The 21,533-nt window shown below is 42.4% G+C and overlaps 1 protein-coding gene across 1 annotated transcript in view; it reads right to left on the reverse strand.

Moving 5' to 3' along the window:
• PDE2A (phosphodiesterase 2A) overlaps positions 1–21,533 on the reverse strand; it is an 818,679-nt gene that overhangs the window by 224,588 nt on the left and 572,558 nt on the right. The window contains exons 6-9 of the mRNA XM_075593270.1: positions 21,102–21,157; positions 9,031–9,090; positions 5,989–6,148; positions 1,292–1,344 (exon numbers count right to left, since the gene is read on the reverse strand). Of these exons, the coding sequence (XP_075449385.1) occupies positions 1,292–1,344; positions 5,989–6,148; positions 9,031–9,090; positions 21,102–21,157 (329 nt within the window). The remainder of the gene's footprint in view (positions 1–1,291; positions 1,345–5,988; positions 6,149–9,030; positions 9,091–21,101; positions 21,158–21,533) is intronic.

Below are 21,533 nucleotides of genomic sequence, written 5' to 3' on the forward strand. Positions count from 1 at the left end.
TGTGAGAGAGATTGCTGCCAGAGAGACACATGCTGAGAGACTGAGAGTCACAGAGATTGAGAGAGACTGGCTGTTTTCCCTTAGAAAAGAGGACAGGGGAGTGGTCTCCCCAGCTGTGGAAGTGACACAGTGGACCTACAGAGGAGTTTCTCTGAGCGCAACATGGGGCTGAGTTCACCTGGGAAGGAAGGACGACACGGCAATGCTGAAGCAGGGACGTCTGCTCCAAAAGGATTAAGATAAGCAAAACCCTTATTATTGTGTGCAGAGCCTGTACGCATTGTTGTATATGCCAGGGCATGTTTTAGCTGGGAACCAGTATAGTTGGCCAGCGGTCTTTAGAAAGGGCTGAAGAAAAGTGAGTTATTTTCCCTAACGGGAATAGGTATTTAATTTTATGATTTGTTTTGGCTCAAAGAGATGGTGGGCCTGTTGTATTATTTAATCCCTGTAAATAAAACCCCTGCAGTTAACCTTTATACATTGGAACAAAAGAGACAGCAGCGTGGTGTGTGCATCACTATATATATCTATATAATTTAGGAAATGGCTGCACACTCAGTATTAAGTTTCCTACAGAGGGTGTATGTGCTAGATAGGAAAAAATATCCAACTTGAATAAAAAACTAGAACGGTGTAATTATCTGCACCAGACCAAATGAATGCAAAATAGAGGATGTATATTTCCCCATAACACACAGGGCTCCACCCCGGCCCTGGACCTCCCGGGGAAACTTACCAGTGCAGTTACTGGTCTCACTTCCTGCTATTTAAAGGGATTTAAATTGCCGTCCAATAGGATGCCACAGCATAATCGGTTGCGGCTTCCTATTGGACCGCAATTGAAATGCCTGCGGGGTCCTTGGGACTTGGTGGCCTTTTTTAATTCCTTGGAGAGAGCACAGACTGTAACTACATCGATAACTGGGGGTCCTGGAGATTAAAATATTGGGGTCCTGCTCCGGAGGACCCCTGATTCTCATGCTGTAAAAAAAATCTGAGGGACTGCTGCCTTAAAGACATATTTTCATGGCAGATAATATACAGCCCTTTATGATATTAGTCAATTATCTGTAATACTAATGTCAAGTGTCCATTTATTAATACAATGTATAAAGGATTTGAAGCACGTCTTCAATTATTTAAAAAAATGAATTCGTATTATCTTGAAATGATAGCTCATTCCTATCGCAGTAGAAGCAGTCTTTTATAGTTTGTTTTATTGCATATAAATGTACAGTATGAGGCTACATTACTACATGTAGCACAGGGGGAGACAAGAAATACTTACATAGTGAATAACTTTAATTTGGAGAGATGCTGCATCCAGATCGTAAAGTTCTCCTGCAAAACATTCACAAATACATATATTAGAGCAACTTTTTTTTCTGTTGTGAATGTACTGTATACAATCACGTATTGTAAAATGAGAGAGAGAGACAGAAAGACAGAGAGACTGAGACTTACTGTAACACACTATTTATAACCGAACAGTTGCTGGAAAATGTATAATTTTCTGTTTATCTTTGGCCGCTTCTCCTGCTAATGAGACGTTTTGTACAGTATGTCTCGCTGCAACGCCGCAGCGGGAGTTATAATGTTGGATACATCTGTACTGATCCGAAAGGAGCATTTGCATTGCCACTTACGGGACGGAGTCACATTTATTTCTGCCACTTTGGTCCGCAGGGATCCTCCACAGCAGAGATAAATAAAGACAGACAGATGGAGAGAGTCCGAGGGCAGCTTCATAAAGTGATGCACAAAGAGGTATTCAAAACTACGGTATAAATCAACATTGGATAGAAAAATGCCTGGCTCAAAAAACTGGTGCCCTCAATATTTGTCCTGCAAAAAATAAACGTATACCAAGCGCAACTTCCAATAAATGTTATTTATTCATTCTAAATAATTGTTAAATAAAAGACAGACGGTGATCAGTACATTATCAGATTACATAAAATGGCATATACAGCAGCTTACCCACTGTGAGGTTCAATAGTTTGTTCTGCTGTTCAGTGTCAGGTTGCTGCTGCAAAGCACCCTCACTGAATAGCTCAGCGATGTATGTTCTGTATGTATATCGTTATTTATATAGCACCAAGCAGGTACATAGTGTTTCACAGCAGTAATACACGTGACAATATTATAACACATAGTGGGAATAAGTGCTTCAGACATGACAGTAACAATAGGCAAGGGAGTCCCTGTCCCGAACATCTTACAATCTGAGTGGTAATTAGGGAGAACTTACAGAGACAGCAGTAGAGTGTTATGGTTAGTGCATCTGCAAGGCCGGTGTATGAGATGTATAGTATCAGCCAGTGCAGCTACCCATATGCTTCGTTAAAGAAATGTGTTTTAAGAAAGGCCCTAAAGGTGGATAGAGAGGGTGCTAGTCGGATATTGAGATGAAGGGCATTCCAGAGGTGTGGGGCAGTCAGTGAGAGAGGGTTTAGGCAGGACAGGGCTTTAGATACAAAAGGGGACGACAGAAGACATCCTTGAGCAGAACAGAAGAGTCAGGCAGGGCAGAAATTAGGGCTGAGATGTAAGGAGGGGCAGAAGAGTGTACAGTCTTAGAAGTAAGGACGAGAATTTTGTGATACAGAGTTTAATAGAAAGACAGGAGAGGGATTTCACCAGGGGAGACACTGAGACAGATTTAAGAGAGAGTATAGTGATTCTAGCAGGAACGTTTAGGATAGATTGTAGGGGAGACAGGTGAGAGGCAGGAAGGCTGGGCAGCAGAAAGTTACAGTAGTCGAGACGGGAGAGAGAAAGGGCCTGCGTTACAAATGACAGGTTTTAGCTACATTGTGACTGTGAAAGGAGACAGTGAGGGAGGAGTCAAATGTGGCACCTAGGCAGCGTGCTTGGGCTACTGGGTGTATGATAGTGCTGCCAGCAGTAATGTAGAAGGGGGCAAAAAAGGCCAGGCTTGGAAGGAAGTATGAGGAGCTCCATCTTGGACATGTTAGGTTTAAATTGGTGAAGAATGCTATAGCAGAGAGACATTCGTAGAGTTTGGTCTGTACAGCAGGTGCAAGGTCAGGGGTTGAAAGGTACATTTGTGTGTCATCAGCATAGAGGTGATATTTGAATCCTAGAAATGTGATAAGGTCACATAGAGAGAGTGTGTAAAGAGAAAAGTGAACAGGTCCCAGGACAGAGCCCTGGGGTTCACCCACAGAGAAATCGACATAGAGGTGTTAGCAAACAAGACGTGTGAGTTTTGATGGTTGATGAAAACTAGGATTGTTTGTACTGAAGGGAATCTGCAAGAATATGAGATTTCCTCCAGAGTGGTTCAGAGGAACGAGTGCAGGAACACCGCATGCGTGTGCAGGAACACCGCACGCAGTTTAGTCAGGGTCTGGGGTTAGAGGGGCGAGAGTGGGAGAGGAAAAGAGGGGCATTTACAGTAGATAAAGAGAGGAGGATAGGGCAGAGTAGTAGTTCCTGACCAGGTTGTCAGGTTCTGTAGCAGAGCAGAGGAAAGAGAGGGAGAGCAGTTCTCTGTAGAAACGAGTGGTAGATGGAGGTGGAGAAGGGGAGAAGTGAGAGAGAGAGAAAATGAGATAAGATGAGAAAACGCCAATTAACTATGTGGCCAGAGATGAGAACAAACCACGAGTGAGAGAAATGGGAAAGTATTTTCCAAATCAGGGTGAGGGTATTTTAGCAGCGGAACTTAGCAGCAATGATGGGAATGAGGAGAAATGAAACCATGAAGAAAAACCCATAGTAGCGACCTGACACTGAGTAGGAGAACATCATAGTGGATAAGTAAACCAACTCTTTTCCAAACACTTTATTTTTTTTGTTCCTCTCTGGAGATAAGAATTATATAGATATATAAATATATATATATATATATATATATATACATATATATATATATATATATATATATATACACACACATATACACACATACAGCTCAACCCCGTTATAACGCGATCTGTTACAACGCGAATCCGTTTATAACGCGATGCAAGCGTGACTCCCAATTTTCTTATATATGAATACTTTACAACACGATTATTGGTGTCTTAAATACTTTATTGTACAATGCATACAATTGTACATTATTTCTAACGCGACCCGCTTATACCGCAATGTGATTCTTTGGACCCCAAGCACAGTGTTATAACGGGGTTGAGCTGTATGTGTGTGTATATATATATTGGCTTAAGGGTTGTTCATGTAATATGAACTTGAGACAAAATGTGGCATTGTGTGCTCATTTGCATGTCATTTCCCAGAATCCCTTGCTGCAGTGGAAGTGCTGCGTGCTGGGTGATAATGGTGAAAGGCGGGGTTGCAGACCTGTCTAAGACATGCAAATGAGCATACAGTAATATTTCCATTTGCTATACAGTATGCATTTCTGTGGAGGGCTTTTATCATTTTTTTTCCCCACCATAACCTTAATTATATATATATATATATATATATCATTATATTATATATATAATTATATATATATAGCAACACTGTAGCCTAGCAATGGCACACAGTGGGCCATACAAGGTTCTGGACACTTAACCTTCACGCCTATATTTCAGAGCTACTGTATATGCCATTTTATGTGATGTATGTATGTCTATATGTAAATCCCTTTAGATGTTGTGTTTGGGGAATATAATGTTACCTGGCTATGTATTCAGCACAGACTCTTTGAAAACTGAAAATACACTGAGCGTCCGCTTTCATTTTTTCCATTTGTTACTTGTCTATAGTAAACACATCACATTTTGGGGGAAATTGATATCTAGTTTTTCGAGACAGGCTCCGAATTATGCTGTGGCAAATACTAGCAGATGTGATTTAAATTGCTGTTTCGTGGATGTTGCTGTTTACCGGAGCAGTCAGAACAACTGAGGATTTCAAAACTTATTTTGATAGGTTTCCAAAAAGGAATGCCTTGATGGGACTTGCAGGCTTATAACGCTTTGGCCAAAGGGTTTAACTAAGTGAGTGAGTGAGTAAGGACTCAAGAGAATATTGAAGTATTTTTGTCACATTCGATGTGGCATTGGGCTTTTCTCTCTTTTGTTCCAAATGAAGGCCCACTTACTTTTAGCCTCTGGTAATTTACTTAACGGGAGACTTTTCCCCTCTTGGAAGAGTTTTGAAAGTACAGGAAAAGGGACGTACTGTATGTAATACTCTCCACTCCCTTGTCCAAGACTAACTTAACAACGTGAATTAGAGAAATCCATGTAAAAGAGAAAAAAATAAATAGGGGAAACCCTAATTTGCCCATTTTCATATCGACACGAGGAATTCTGATATCTGCTAACTATTTACTGTGATCCAAAGAAAATGGAAGTCCTTTCTCAAAATATTGTAGTATTAACAAGTACATTCTTCTGTATGTTACATGTTCAAAGAAACCTTTTTTCAAAGTTGCTCTTTCTTAATATACAATTTATGTGTATTAACTTAATCTTGCAGCTTGTCTCAAGCGGGACGATCCTCTCCCAAGGGCTTCAGTGGAAAACAATGAAAGGAGACACAGCGCTAGAGATGGGCGAACCAGTCCAAATCTGTTTTCTGCGGATTGTTTTGACCAAATCCATCTATTTCGCACACGCATCAAAGTAAGCATTACAAATTGTATTAAACACATTGTAACTTACAATACGTAACAGTATATTCACAACAACCTACTGAGAAGCACCGGAGTGTGAAACGCGTAGGGATCGGCTAAGCTTTCTGAGACATCATTTCATTTCATTGGCAACAAGCACAAATGTTGCGTAGCTTTCTGTAGATTACCTAATAAAGCCGATGCCACTATTACCCCGGAATATTGCCATTGTGAACATGCTGTTACTTACTTTATTGTAAGCTTCGAAATTTATTTTTATATGTTTAATACAATTTTGAAATCATGGCTTGGTGCCTTTTGTCTCCTTTTGTATTGTATGTAACGTGTTCCATTATTATGAGTGGCCTTAAGGAAAGCAAAGTTCATACCACATAGTTGGAGGATTTTGCGGTCCAGCTCATCATATCTATTTTTGCGAGTGCTCTCTGGTTTAGGCATGGAGTTCTGGGAAGAGCCGGTCGACAGGCTAACCTGGGGCCACGGCTGCAGCTTCTGTACAGCTAGCACTCGCTTGCACGCTACGACCGTCTGTGAAACACACAGACAAAATCATAAGTGATTGGATGAGGCACACTACCCTAACATACAGTAATTACCATTAGTTAAGGTGCACTGACAACAGATGACATCTTGGAAATTATTTACGTACGTCTCCTGGCTGCCAAAGCTGCAGCAAAAACAGTGTATGACAGTACTGATGCAATTCTGGTTTTGACCCAATTTTGCAGCCAGGAGACTTTAGTAAAACATCCCTCGCTCCTTGTCTATCCATAAATAGTACCAAAGACATGCAGGTATTACACATGTTCTAACATATTTATTACGGTTACCGTTTCGCCATTTAAAGAGAGTAACGCACTGTTGCGGTTCACAATGCTTACCGCAAGAAATATATGTTAGAATTCAAGTCGTTTGGAGCTTACAGGGGTTGTGTGTGTAGAATTCAAGTAGTACCTTTATGTCTCCCAAACACACAAGGAGGACACTCGGGGGACACTCAGGGGAACAGGCATTAACGAGACATAATGGCAAAAATTCACATACTTAAATAGCTATAACTTAAGCCTTTCAAGTGGATTTGTATCTTTGTCTTAGTTCCATGTGACACTGGTTACTAAAAAAACACTCCCATTTACTGTAGGTCAATGGGAATTTTTGTGCGATAGTGGCCTGATCGGCACTATTGAAGTGTAATGAATAACTCCTTACGGCCCTTAACCAATATCTTAGAGATGTGCTTTCCTGTGAAGAAGATTTCATTTAAATTTAGCTGAACACTTCTTCAGCGCAGGGAAAGGGCTTCACAGCAAATTTCAATGTGATCATTTAGGCGTGTGTTTACTAAGCGGTGCTATTCCATAACATCTTTTTCAGCAGCGGAAGACGCCTGAGAGTCTGTTAATTAACATGGGATGTAAGATGTTTTCTGGCACTGGGTGGTATCTTATGGAATAACCATGCTTACTTAATACAGCTCTTTAAATGGCCATATTTCAACATTAAAATAGTAAATACCATTACACCAGTTAGTTTGTACTGATTAAAAGATGTTTGGTAGATAGCTGATACCCGACTATTCCTAAAGGTCAGTGGGAATTTCTTCCCCTGACTGGAGGATGTCACTCATTAGAAAGGAACAATCTGTGGAAACATGATGTACTGTACAGTAATCAAGATAGGCCAGCAACGCATTGCAAAGGAATAGGTTATCTGCAGAGTATGGCCAGTCGGGAAATAATTATTACTCCTGCCGCCCTCTATCCCAAAATGATAACCAACAAGAGACAGCTCCCTACAGTTGAGGTTTTTTACTGGTGTGTGGCAGAGGTAGTATTATACTAATGCTAGTGGCCATTGGTGGCTATGTTAGTGGTCATTTGGCAATCAATCTTTGGAGAGCCCCAAGAATGATTTTGTTTTCTGATGTCTCTCTCCAAACAGCAGAAGCTTTAGCCAGTTCAAAGCCTGGAGATTTACTCAGTATTGATTTATATTGCAGAAAGTCTTTTATCAGTGTCCAGAGGTTTAGTAAGAGATTTGATTAGAACGCTGAAGGAATAATTCCATTCTCTATTGTTCTTGTCCCTGAAAGAAAAGACCCAGTGCAAGAACATGAGAGTTCTCCTTTAATTTACCTCCAGCGAGATAAACCCAGAACTCCGAGATAAAACTCGGCTTTCTCAGAGACAGATAAAGGATGGAAATGTTTCTATCAGATCCAGGCATATTCATGAGATTCAGCACACATTCTCCTGCCACATCTCCCCGTTTCTTCTCTCATTTGATTAAACTGTCAATCTGCCAGCTTCCAGAAAGAGTGATTACCTTTTATCTTATAAAATATTACATTCTTCCCTGATTTCCACACAGCCTTTCTGAGTTCCTCTTTGGTTATTCACATTCTGTTTTATTTACTACCTCTTAATTTCTTAGGGCACTGGTGTTAGCCAATGGAGGCTGGAGTCTGACTTAACCTTCTGCTGACCACCCCATCCTTATTGCCATGGTCAAGCTCACCTGGTCTTTATTTTCACAGAACAAAGCAATTTGGTGTTGGGTTGATGTTCCAGTCGCTAGTGACTACAGTAGTTCAGAAAAGGATAACAGGCATTCAATGAATCATGTCGAAAAACATTATCAATCTTGTTATCAAGATTGAACCAAAACATGAATGGAATCAATAAACATGTTTTCAACATGATAAAGTGGAATGTCATATCTTTGTTCTGAACTTATAACATAGCTTACAGTCTTGTATAACTTTAATTACAGTAGGTAGCTGTTGTGCAATCTTTGTTGTGTATCTCCAGTCCCTAGACTGTGAAAGGTTGGGACTGGAATGTTGACCAACAATGCCTTGCTAATCGGAGTCAGCCGTGTTAACTATCCCCTTCTGTGGCCCTGGATTGGCTTTGATTTCCCAAATAACTGTAAGTGCCAAATGAGAACTGAGCCAGTCTGTATACTTCCCTGACCTCGTTGCCTAAAATCTCATGATCAGGGGTAGATCAACTTTGACGTGTGGTTAGATAAATAATTAGTCTGGGTCTCTTAAAAACAGTCGCAATGATAACATTTGCCAGAATTGCATGTAGCTTAATCATGGACACTGCACTGTTGTAATTGCCACAGCAGCCTGTCATCAGTTATGTGTAAGTCATTAATAAAAGTCCCTGACAAAAGCAGTATGGAACAGATGGTTCATAATGCTTGTTATCAAGTTGTTTGTAATTAAAAGCTGTTAGATGTGTATTATATCATGAAAAAAATGTTGAATACAGAATATTGCAACTCCAGCACATGAAGCTAAGTGGGACTGCGCCTTCAATGCCAATTATATATTGTCCCTGCATGGACAGTAGGTTAGTCCCCAAAAAACATCCTGCTATTGTTGTCCCACAAAGACTCACATGTTTCTCCAAGGTGCGAAGGTTCTGTTCATCGGAGTCGCTCAGTTGGCTGCAGTGCATCTGAAAGTAACAGAAAGCATTACATCAGGATTGCCAACCTTTTTTTTTCAGGTGGGCCAAAAATGGGCACACATTATTGGGTTGCTGCCTCACCGCCCCCTACACCCGGTTTAAATTAATAGGTATATCTAAACTAAATAACGCCAAAAGTAAACAAGGATAATAAAAATATTAACATGACAAACTTTTTATATTGAGAAGAGGAGGAAAAAAACTAAAAATCCTCATTTTAAAAAGCGAGAAGAATCTGAATTGAAAATATCTCTGAGATTTCTAAACTTGCATTTCCGTTACCAGTTTCTCAATAGTAATATTGGTTTTCGAGGTTCATAACAGAAGCCGACGGCGCCCACCTGAGCGTCTGTCAATACAGCTCTGTACAAAAACGGTCTGCTCCAAAACAAATATAGGAATAACTTAAATTAGATTTTAATTTCATTATTTAAATTGATTAGATTTAATTGTATGCTTTTAATTGTTAAAGAAGTTATTAAATTGTGTTTAACATCATAATGTATGTTAATATTCCCATGTTTTTTTAATTGTAAGGATTTCACATTGTTCCTTTACTTAATCGTTTTTTCAGTAAATATTTCTTTTTTGCTCCCTTGATGCTTGGTTTGATTTAATTGTTCTTTCTTTTTGGTGCTTGGTTTGATTAAATTTTGTATTTTTGGTGCTTGGTTTGATTTAATTGTTGTATCGTTTTGGTCCCTGTTTTTTTTTTTTAATGTTGCCCATTGACTGCCACAGTGGCAAATCATGCTCATATTATACGGGCATGGTGTACCACTAGACCAAACAATGGGTAGAGGGTGGGGGTAGTTGGCCCAGAGAGGGTGGTTAGGCCACCCATGTGGGTAGCGGGGTTAACCCTCCCGCAAGGCTTAAACACCCACCAAGGGCCAAATACCACTTTCACCCACCCCCGCTACCCCCAATAAAATGGCAATAGTATTTAACACCTTCATTGTCTTAGCTGTTAGCCGCTAAGGTAATGAAGCTGCATGTAAATGTATTTTTATTGCATTCGATTGGAGCAGGGGGTTCTCCGGAGCTGGTAATAATGTGTATCAGCTCCGGAGACGTCCGGCTTCAATCCAATGCAATACAAATATTTTTTATTTTCAAATTCCTACTCACAAATCTCATCTCGCCACCCTTGTGGTGGGGCGGTGAAATTTGCGAGTAGCTCGCTAGGTCAGAGCTCCGATTATCTCATCTGAGCTACTGGAATAGGGTGATTTTATTAAAAAAAAATGCGAGTTGAAGCCCCTCGCTCGGTGTGTTTGAGCAGGAGCGAGACTGCTCGGGGAGATGCATTTCCCATATGAGTTTGGCAGGTCATCAGAGTTTTCTGAATAGCAAACTTGCCAAATCATTCAGGAAGTACTCAAAAAAGCTAGATGAGTTATCGAAGTTTATAGAATAGGCACCTATATGTTCTTTGTTTTTTTTTTTGGTTTCCATGTATCTTCTGGAGCACTATCCTGTGCCCAAGAGAACCTACACCAAACTATGTTCTGAATTGGCTTTCCGAGAGAACCCAGGTTTTTTAGGCTACAAGACTTTGTTTCTATCAGAGACATTTCTCTGGACACATTATTATTGTCGATATGGTCAGAAAAGAGCTTACACACCACTTTCTTGCAATGAACCTAAACCCTAACCCTACCCCTTTATTGCCCTTACCAGGGAAGCAGGTTGTAGCTGCACAGAGAATAAAGCAATTTAAGTAAATGGCATAAGTCGGCAACAAGCACAATAGTGTGACGAGTAAAGGATTAATCAGGCCTAAAATAAAGGTTATACCCGGCTGATTAATCCTGACTCACATTGGGGATGAAGAGGTTAACCGTCTTTGCACTACACCACTGTATTTGCCCTGTCCCAGCCTTTTTAACCCCCATTTGCAGGCTATTCCCTGCCTGCTGTAATGAAAATGAATGCATTGCCTGCTATATCCTTTGGAGACACAAGATGGAGTAGTGAGCGCCAAAGCCAGCGCTGATTGAAGAAGCATGGCAAAAAGTTAAAGGGCTCTTTGTAGAATGGGTATCCATTTCTATTGGTTTGACCCTGTAACCACAAGTCAGTTGAATAAGTGGCTTGCGGTTAAGTTCTGAAGGATTTTACCGATAGAATGTATCCGTGCCTTGTTAGTTCCGTAACTTGAAAGCCGGAAAGTCAATTGCCGTGGAAACTGTGTCAATTGACCTGAGAATTCAGTGAACTTGGCTCCCACAAGCCGGCATTTCAATTAGGGGGGCTAACTTGAGAACGGAGGCACCCAGCACTCTGGTTTTTGGTGTGCAAGTGTAAATAAATAAAACACGAATATACTCTTTGAATAAAGAGTGTAAAACTGTGATTTTAAAATGTACAGGCAGGAACTGTTTTTTCTGTAATCCCGGGAAAAATCCTCTGGCATGTAAATGTGCTAGGGGTGAATGAGCTGAGGATATTTCCTCCCTGGCACTTCAAGGGGATCCCACTGAGCCGGCGACCCTCAGTCTAAAGAAGTGACAGGGATGAAAGACCTCAGAGCACCATAATGTATACATGGCGAGACTCATGATAAGTGGCAGATCCCAGACCATTTACACCTTTGGGCCAAACCCCAGACTCAGGGGCGCCAGCAAGAGGGTGTATCCAAGGTATGCTAAGTTGCATGGTAGTCAAGCCGACACATGCGCTTTGCGAACCGGAAAGCCTTTTTGCCCGGTTTTGCAAACTGCGGGCAACGCGGTGGCCGTTGCTGGGTTAACCCACGGAGGGGATTTGGTGCACATGTTAAGGATAGCCAGTAACATCCTATTACTGTGCCCGCCGAGCTATCCCCGGTGTGATTCCTATGATCCATGATGTGACTACGCTATACGCAGGATTTCGTTCAAGCACAGCGGTAGCGCAGAAGGCAAGGGGTTAATAACATCGCAACCAAGGATTTACCCAAAACTCCGGAATTCGTTAGCCCTGGTGACTCCCGAACGAATTCTAACGAATCTCTACGAAATTCTTTGAGTTGGCCAAGTTATTAGATCGGCAAGTTGCGATCTAGCCACGGGACCTTTAAACAAAGACTGCATTTCTTGCGCTTTCGTGAAAAGGACAATTCATTTCGTTCCCCCATCCCAGTAAGTGTTGTTTTAAGTGTATTCTGAAGTTATCGTGTGTTTGTCTATTAAGGAAATAAATCATAATTTATTTTGCTCCTTGTTCTGCTCAATCGAGTACCCAGAAATATACAAAGTGTTGATAAATTGTGTCCACCGTGACAAATAGTCCTTAGTCCCAGGATCACAAAAGGGAGTTCAGACTCTTCCCCTCAGCCAGGCTCTCTGCAACCTGTTTCCTTACAGATTGAGGGCAAAATGACAGCCTGGAAGAAATCTGCTGTCTGCCTTTTAAACCTCCCCTTTCCAATCAGCTAGCAGACCTACCAGCTGGGGTGTGGTTCTTTTGGTCTGCTAAAGTAAGAGAGTTTTTTAACCTCTTGCATACTCCCTCACAATCACATTCGCACATATGGAGTACTGTTTAGTGCTAGTGCTTTTTGTATGCGCATTCTTCCGGATTGTATCCAATGGCGATTTTTGATTAATCCGTGCGGATTAAAACCGACCACATCCATTGGCGGACTTTACACCACAAAAAGGATCTGGTTGAGGGTGGGGGGGGAATGAGAGAAAATCTGGGAAATTAATTTGGGTGGATTCGCCCAGCTGTACTCCCATGTCTGCTCAACATGTTAAATACAGGTCTCTGCAAAAATAATAGGTATTTTCTTTATTACAGAAACACCTTGTGTTAAATGTTTGTAATGCAGACAGTGGCTGAGTGGGTCCTGGTGGAGAAGGGTGTGTTTTTCAGGTACTGTAGGATTTGGTATATTTTAAAGGGGGCAGAGCCCTCCTATAATAGTTCTTTTACAATCTGTATCTAATCTCTTGTTAGAAGAATGTTTTTAATCTCTTGTATATGTAATAGTGTTTTCCCCACCCGGTCGCAGATATGGGCCATTACGGATCGTCCGGTGCATGATACCTGCTGGTAACAGGAGGGCTGAGTCATCCGCCGTGGTAGTGGGGACAAAGCACTAGGCTTCTGGGGTTCATACCCCACATATCTCTTTAGCAGTGCAAAGCCTCCATCTGCCGTAGATCCCAGGAACTGAAGGTGATCTCTCACGGTAGAACCATTACCTCTCCCCCCAGTAAGGTCACACACCAGGCAGGAGGTATATAACAACAGGAATGGGTTATTATCTCTTCTGTACAGCACAGTTCTAACAGGGCAGGCTTCTGCCGATGCAGTGCTAACATTGGGTTAAATCCTTTTTTAGTCCTTTTTTTAGTCCGGAAATGGCATTGCTTTAAAGAATAATTGACCTTAGAGCTAATGGAGCTCCGTTATAGTTAACGCAGTGCTCTCTCCCCGGTAAAAATAATGGCTGTTTATGATTCTTAGAACGGCCCCGTTATGAGCCCTGAGTTACAGTAACTAACCTCTCTGGGCCTGGGACATTGTATATAAAGAGAGCTCTATTAGTTAAACATGAGATACTGACATTTAGTGATATGCTACAAATATTGGGATATTTAGGGACAGCGGCATTCAATTCAATATTCATTTCTCAATGTATATTCAAGATTTGGAATATACCTACACACATCAGTAAATAATTGGACGGTATGCTGGCATTATCTGGGCGCCCCATGTTACCATATTGCTGCCATTAATACTGTAAATACTCGGGGGGAAATACATTGAAACGATAAAATGTCACAACAACGGAGAAAAAAAAGTGCTTGTGCATATATTCACACTTGATGAACCCTTTCAGAGACAGTGTGTATGCACAGGGGCGTTTTGTTAATCCCATAGCTGCCAACAACGGAATGCGATGAAGGGTTCCATGAGATGAACGTCATTCGTGAAACTGTCCATGCCTGCTTTGAATAATGGTTCATTTATTAGTGGTCTTGGGTTATTTTCAGTGGTAAGTGCAAACCACGCGGAATTTACAAGTCATGGTAGTAGGGGGGGACAAGAATTTGTGAGCAGTGTGAATAGCTAATATGAGATGCTGTTATTTCCTTGCGTTTGGCCCAAGCAATGGGCCATCCTACCCCAGATACCACCCCAAAGAAGAAAGTCGGAAAGTTGCTGTGACAGACACATGGCTGGGGGACTATGGTTTTGGGCAGAAACTCATGATGTATTTCAGGGGTGCTCAACTCCAGTCCTCATGTCGTCGTTCCTCCCCCTCTCAACAGGTCAGGTTTTCAAGATATGCCAGTTTCAGCACAGGTGGCTCAATCAGAGGCTCAGTCTTAGACTGAGCCTCTGATTGAGCCATCTGTGCTGAAGCAGGGATATCCTGAAGACCTGTTGGGGCGGGGGGAGGCATGAGCGCTGGAGTTGAGCAACCCTAATGTATTCTGTACTGTCCGCACTCTGTACGAAACAACAATATCCTTAGAAGAACTGACACTGCTTCTCAGTTTGTTACAGTGAAATTAACATCCACACCAGCCAGTTTTCTGAGAGTTTTTATGGCCAGTGTTTCTTTCTGGCAGGAGAATGGATGCCAATTTGTCTTGCTGCAATGCAGGGAATTCAGTAAATCCCCAAAACCAAATGGAATAGTCCTCTGGCATCTAAAACAAAGGCATCAATATCATCTTTGTTTTCTCCTTTTTTAGATGGGTTGCATTTCCATGATGCACTCCATCATCAAGCCCTTCAATACTAAAGCGCCCAGCAACGAGACACGCAATGCAAGGAAAGACGATAGGAACACTATGGCCGCCAGTCAACTGGAACATCTGGATGTCCCAGCTCTAGACCAGTGGTTTCCAACTCCAATCCACAAGAACCCCTAAGGGCCCAGGTTTTAAGGATGTCCCTGTTTGAGCAAAGGCGATTCGGTCAAAGTGATTAAGCCACCTGTGCTGAAGTGAGGATATCCTCCAAACCTGGATTGTTAGCGGTCCTTGAGAACTGGAGTTGGAAATCCCTGCCCTAGAGTCTAGACAACTGGAACAGCTGGATGTCACTGAAACGTTTCTTTAATTTTACCTTCAGTATACCATAGGGCAGTGGTGCGCAACCTTTTCCCATTGCGCCCCCCACCTGCTCTCCCTCCCTGCTTGCGCCCCTCTGCTTGCTCCCCCCCCTGTTCGTGCCCCCCCCCTCCTCCCATCTCAGCTCGGCTCCGACATCAAATGACGCTGCGGGGTCATGTGACGACAACGCGGTGTCCCGTGACCCCGCAGCGTCATTTGACATCGGGTTGCCATGGCGTAACCGCTGCAAACCCCCTCCCCCCCAGAACATCTCACGCCCCCCACGCCATCTCTGGAACTCTCTTCTCTCAATCTGCCAACCTCCTTCTATCTCATTTTTTACGACCCATCTCAAAACACAGCTCTTTAATTAAACATTTCACATTTGAGTCCTCTTTTTTTCCTACTGTATGTATTATTTAGTAAAATACTATCCCGTTTCCTCGCACAGCTTCTCTTTCCACCTGCTGTTTCTGATTTTAGCAAATCGGCAGCTTAGAAGTTACATTTAAATGCTACATTATGTGCGATTAATTATACTTTCCGCAGCTATTTGTAATGCAAACGTTATTACAAACAGGGGCCAAAAAAGCCATTTAAAAATGTGCAAGCCATGCCAAGTCCTATTTCATCTTAATAAATGAGATGAATTAGCTCAGAGTCAATCTAATAGGGAGCATCCAGTGAAGTCTGTATTATTATTATACAATAATAAAACTCAATAAATCAGGCGTCACAGCTAGTTAATGTTCTATTTGTTTTCGTTTCAACAAATTGCTCATTAACAAAAGGGCCGACCTGTTTTCTATGGGACTGCTGTGGCAGTACTGTGATTAAGTTCAGAATGGGTTTCCTTTTTGCTTAAGATGAAAGAGCAGCCTCACTGAATAATGACGGCACAGCTGGACTTAAAGGGGAAATCCACGCTCACCAAGCGCCGTTTTTTTTATACCGTGCTGGTACCAGGCGGTCTGCCAGAACAGAACCTCGCTATTTTCAGCTCCCAAGATACTTACTGGGGAAGTTACCGGTAATCATTTTCTGGTTTTTCAAATTGTTGCCTTTGCCAACCGCCTACAAAACATTCTACCCATAGGCATCACCCTAACCGCAAACAACAATTGCCCCCAAATTGACTGAAATTCCGTCAATGTGGCCTTATTTCGAGACCACGTGCTCCCTGCTGCATGCCATATATCTCTTTCAACTTCGCCCCCTGGTAACTTATACCCTATCCTTTCCATGTGAATTTCTATTCCCAAGAAACTTAACACCCTTGCCGATCCCTCTGTTTGGCCATGGGCTATTGGTATCCCAAATCTCCTAGCCACCTCCTGAAATTCAGGCGTGTGTGAGAACCTCTGAGACATACTTGATCCTACGGGGGCAACAAATAAAAAAACCATCATAGTGCAACACACTATTCAACCCCGTCTTCTCCTGTAACACCCACACCAAAAGAGAACTAAAAGCACACACCATTAGTGAACATAAATCCACATAATAATTGCCCTCTAATTCATACCCCAGTAAATTAATACATGCAGGGTTAATGGGCAACAATATAAATCCTGGTTCAATATCCGGCTTTGCCAGTAGTGCCTCCATCCCACAGCGCCGAACTCAACCCATAGCTTTGTCAAATGATGCAAATTTGACCATACACAATTCTCTCTCAATATCAGGAAACACAAATGGGGAATCAACCTGAAATCCCCCTCTTCCTTCTTTGCAACCAACCCTAGTGGCGACACTCTTAAATTACCCAATGGTGGCTCCCTGAAAAGATCTGCCCTATGCAATTTCCTTTCCCAACTTCAACCTATCCACCTCTATATGCTCATAAAGCTAAAACAAATTCCTTTAGCATACCCTGCCTTCTTTTACCAGAAAGGGGATAAAAAACCCTTCCTTAAACCCTTTCCTCAAAAACTTTGCCACCCCAACTTTCGGGTAATGGCCTTACATTCTTCCATCTCACCTAAAACTACTGGCATTTCCCCTTTCTGGCCAATCTCCCTCCCATAATCTCTTCCTTCCATTTCCCTACCCCTCCTAAAACACCTTGCAGCTGTGTGTCCACCAGCATACACTAAACACTGGTGCCTGAACTTACACCCTTGATTCCAATCACCTCTCATACGTCCAGCATACCCCCTATCTGACTCCTGACGGTTTCCCTCAGTATTGACTGGCACCGGCACCGGTTGCCCTTGAAAGGGCATTAATCTCTGTGTCATCAATAGAGAGATTCAGAGATTCGTATCCTTACAGTCCCAAGTCATATGTTTATGTATCACCAATTTCCGCAGAAAACCCTCATCATATTTCCACCATATTATACCTCCGATTCTTGTACAAGCCGACCAAATCGTATGCCTATATTTGAATAATGCAGAACAGTGGTGGGGGTACCTCTCACCTGTGAAGTGAATGCTGCACACCTAGAAAAGTATATCAATGATACAATTACCGGTGCTTGAACGAAAGCCTGTGGTCAGTCCTAGGTCAATAGTGGAAGGAACACAGGGCACAACGGATTTAGATTTATCTAAACTCAGTGTTGGCTCAATAAATGAGTTTAGATAATCTAAATCCATTGTGCCCTGTGTTCCTTCCACTAGGTACCTCTCACCTAACATTCTAGCCAGGATAACATACGCTTCTAGCCAATCCCGAAATTACATTGGAAACCGCCTTCCTCTGGTCCGCTTACCCTTCTCACCCTCCAACTTCTCTTCATTATTTCTGCCATCCCATCTAAGTCCCCACCCCTCCTATCTGGAGTTAACCACACCTGGCCAACCACATCCCGCTTCTTCCCATAATCCCCCCCCCCCAAAAAAATGCCTCATTTACCACCACCTCTTCCGTATTAACTTCCTGCCCTAAGCTATCCAATGAACTTCGTAATGGGACCTGCTCCACTGCTGCCGAGCCCCCATCCTTTAACTCCCCGCTGGGAAATCAGCCTCTTGCCTCCCCAAAGTATCTCGCAGACCACTTGATCCCACACCTGTCTGTGATCTCCCACCATACATGTGGCTCTGTTGCTCCTTAGCCCCTAGATTGGCCACATCAAATCCCCTTGCGTCTCTCATATCCCCACTGGGGCTGCTATTGCCAGGAGCAATTTCTCTCCCTCAACTGAGTGGTTATGGGATAGCCAAACCCTCGTTCCCCTGAGGATTCCCTCTCCAACTGAAAATCCATCCTTCCTGAAGGGCCATCACCCAATTCCATCCAATCTATTAGTGAGACATTGTTCTTGCCCACTGGTCCTCGAGCAGCCTTCCGTCCCCACCTCAGCCTTTTTTCCAGGCTTGCATCTTCCACCTGATGTGACTCCACCCCTGACTTGCTCCCTTCATGTCAGTTTTCCACGGGGGCCACCCCAACTCTTCCTCTGTGACTTGCCTGCCTCTCTGTATCTGGGGTATACCTTAAAGGGAGCCTAGACCTTCTTCCTCTAGAACCAACCCCTTCCCATCTGACACAGACCTTAATTCTCCACGTTGTCCAAATCTTCCAAATCCTCAGACCTGCCAGCGGTCCCTCCTGCAAAGACTCCTGCCTTGCTGTGATGCCAACCGGAGCTTACTTATGGGTTTCCTGCCTCGTGGGCTGTCTTTATCCATCGCCATGACCACCAAGGCTCGGCTCCCTACCATCCGGGCCTTCAGCCAGCCCGCGCCATGCCTGCGCGTTTCTTCTCTGACTTTCAGCAGCACCTTATCAATCTGCCATGTTTCTTTTGGCTGTATTCTGTAGGTAAGCAGCCCCCCTCTCCCTTAAATACGCTAAAACCTTCCTTAAATCACACCCCTTATTAACTCTAACACGACCCCCTGGTCAGGCGCCCACCCTCGCAAGTGCTTGAGTTTATTTTCTTTTATATGATTCTATGTTTCGTGCAGGTATTGTATTATAATTCCCTGTATTGTGTTGTCTTTTTTAAAGCGGCGCGTACAGTACATTGTTGGCGCTATCTGAATAGAAATACACATACGTACATATATAATCCATTCAAATCTCTGAGATCACAAAAAATGTTTAGAAGCTCACAACGTAGCTAAAAGTCCCTACCTCCAGTAACGCGAGTTATGCACAAAATAATGGGTTAAACAACACCTGTGTTATCTCCTTATTCATGGTTTTTAATAGCACTACTGTAAAATAGCGTGCCAGCGTTAACACAACACATTGCGTTAACGGGCGCAATCATATCTGCGACTGATCATACAGTATGTACAGTACATCGGTCATCATAACAAACTTCATCTCAAGCCAGCAGTTAGAGATACTGTGGCCTACGCATCACGTTGTGAAGCGCACATGGAACGAAGGCAGGCATTTCCAGCGATGACAAACTGTGCAGTGCCGCAGACATTTCAGCACCACGGACCTATGGTGGCTTATAAACGTTTTGGGCAATTCTTAAAAGGCATTCCCATACAAATGAAGTTGGTGCTGCACATACAGATGTACCAAGGCGTATTGTCTTCGGTGCCACTGCCACTCACGGTCACGCAACCGCAGCACGCAAGGATTAATGCTGCGGGGGTTTGCCATTCAGAAGCATGAACACCCCCTCAGCTCAATCACTGCAGACACTGTCCCGGCACCACAGACCGTTGCTTGTTCGTCCGCGGCGAGTGGACAATAAGTCTTGCTACACCTGTTCAAAGTTCTATGAGCCGTATTGGTCCTAGAGATGAGGCGCCAGTTCAAAGGTTACTAGGAGGGAGGGGACAGCAGGTGTCCCAGAGCCGCTTATGTTGCAGAAAGCTCCTGGATCTGTACACATTTGAATGTGGAAATGTGTCTATTTTACAGTCACTCACCATTACCTCTGTACTGTAGGTCTTTCACGAGGCAGCAAATTGAAAGTACTGGAAATGTATGTAAATGTAATGTATGTAAATACATTGTAAGTAATTCTCCCCCATGGTTGGTAACTATTTTGGATGAAACACAGGGTGGGAAAATGGAGATCTCCAATAATGATTACAACTACTTATCTCCACAGATGACTAATGATCTGAACCTCACTTTAAACAATGCAGAACCACTAACAAAATGTTGCTTACAATAAAGTGAGCATGCCTCCGTCTAAAAAGACATCCCCTCCAAACGTTAATGAGTGGGGCTATCTTAAATATACAGTATTGTCTCCAATGGAGAACCAGTCAAAGCATCTTTGCATCTGCCACTGTTCTGTTTCAGTGAGCCAATTCAAAAATACTTTTTATTACCTGCTAATTAACTCCAGGTCAACAATTTGACCCGGTCCTGGTTTTTTAATCCCATTTGCTAGTTTGCTCACAACATTGTTATACTGTAACAGAGTAAGATCTGAAGAAAGACCAGCCTGGATCATTATCACACCTGGAATTTGCACTTTTGCATTTAGTAGAAGTTATAATAGGAACTGAGGACAGTTGGCTGCTGCCCCCAGGCGCTCGTTGGCTTAATTCACATCTCTCTTCTTCTACCTTCTCTTAAAACATAGTATATTTACATTTTTTTAATCTAATATTTGGCTTGTACCTTCAATTAATCTAGTCGGGCATTAATAGACAGTATAATTCATTATACTGCAGAACAGCTCGGAAGAGCTTTGACCCCGGGCCAAATAGGATACTGTAATTCTATCCTGCAGCCAAGCATAGTACTGCAACATTAACACTCTCTTTGGGAGATTCAATAGTAAAATGCAGAATGTCTCATCTTCCATTGACTTGCATTGAGATGAATTAAGTTTATCAATGAGAAAGTTGACAAATTCTACACTATTCAACTAAATGACATGAAATCATCTTCTTAATAAAAGGAATTTTTATTTTTATATAATTTTTATATACTAAAAAATTGTTTTTTTTTGTCATGCTCATGCATTATCAATACTACAATTGGTTATATATATATATATACACTGACCAGTATGACGGCCAGAACTCTCCCCGTGTCCTGTAATACTAGCGGAAGGATCAGCACTGTGAGGAAGACAAAAGCAAAGAGTTGATGAGAAGGAAAATGTAATCAGCAGAACCTAAAAGCCCTTAAACAAGGGGAGGAACAGATCAAGCTTCAAGAGAGGACATTCAAGTCATCAGTAGGTTTGCGGAGCTGCCTGAGACATATGGAAATGCTTCATACGTGGTACATTTATTTGCGGGACAATGCAGCAAATTGCAAAGATCTGTCTCCTTTTGTTGTAGACAATTTATGTTTTTACGTCTTCATGGTTTCCATTAAAATATACATCAATTGTCGTCCGGTAAATGTTCAAATGTGGGCACCGAAGTACTCGTCTTATCAGCAAATCGATGAAATGGTATAAAAGTCCTCGGTTTTACTGGGCTGTAAATG

This window comes from Ascaphus truei, chromosome 3 (assembly GCF_040206685.1).
Source record: "Ascaphus truei isolate aAscTru1 chromosome 3, aAscTru1.hap1, whole genome shotgun sequence".
Taxonomy (NCBI): Eukaryota; Metazoa; Chordata; class Amphibia; order Anura; family Ascaphidae; genus Ascaphus; species Ascaphus truei.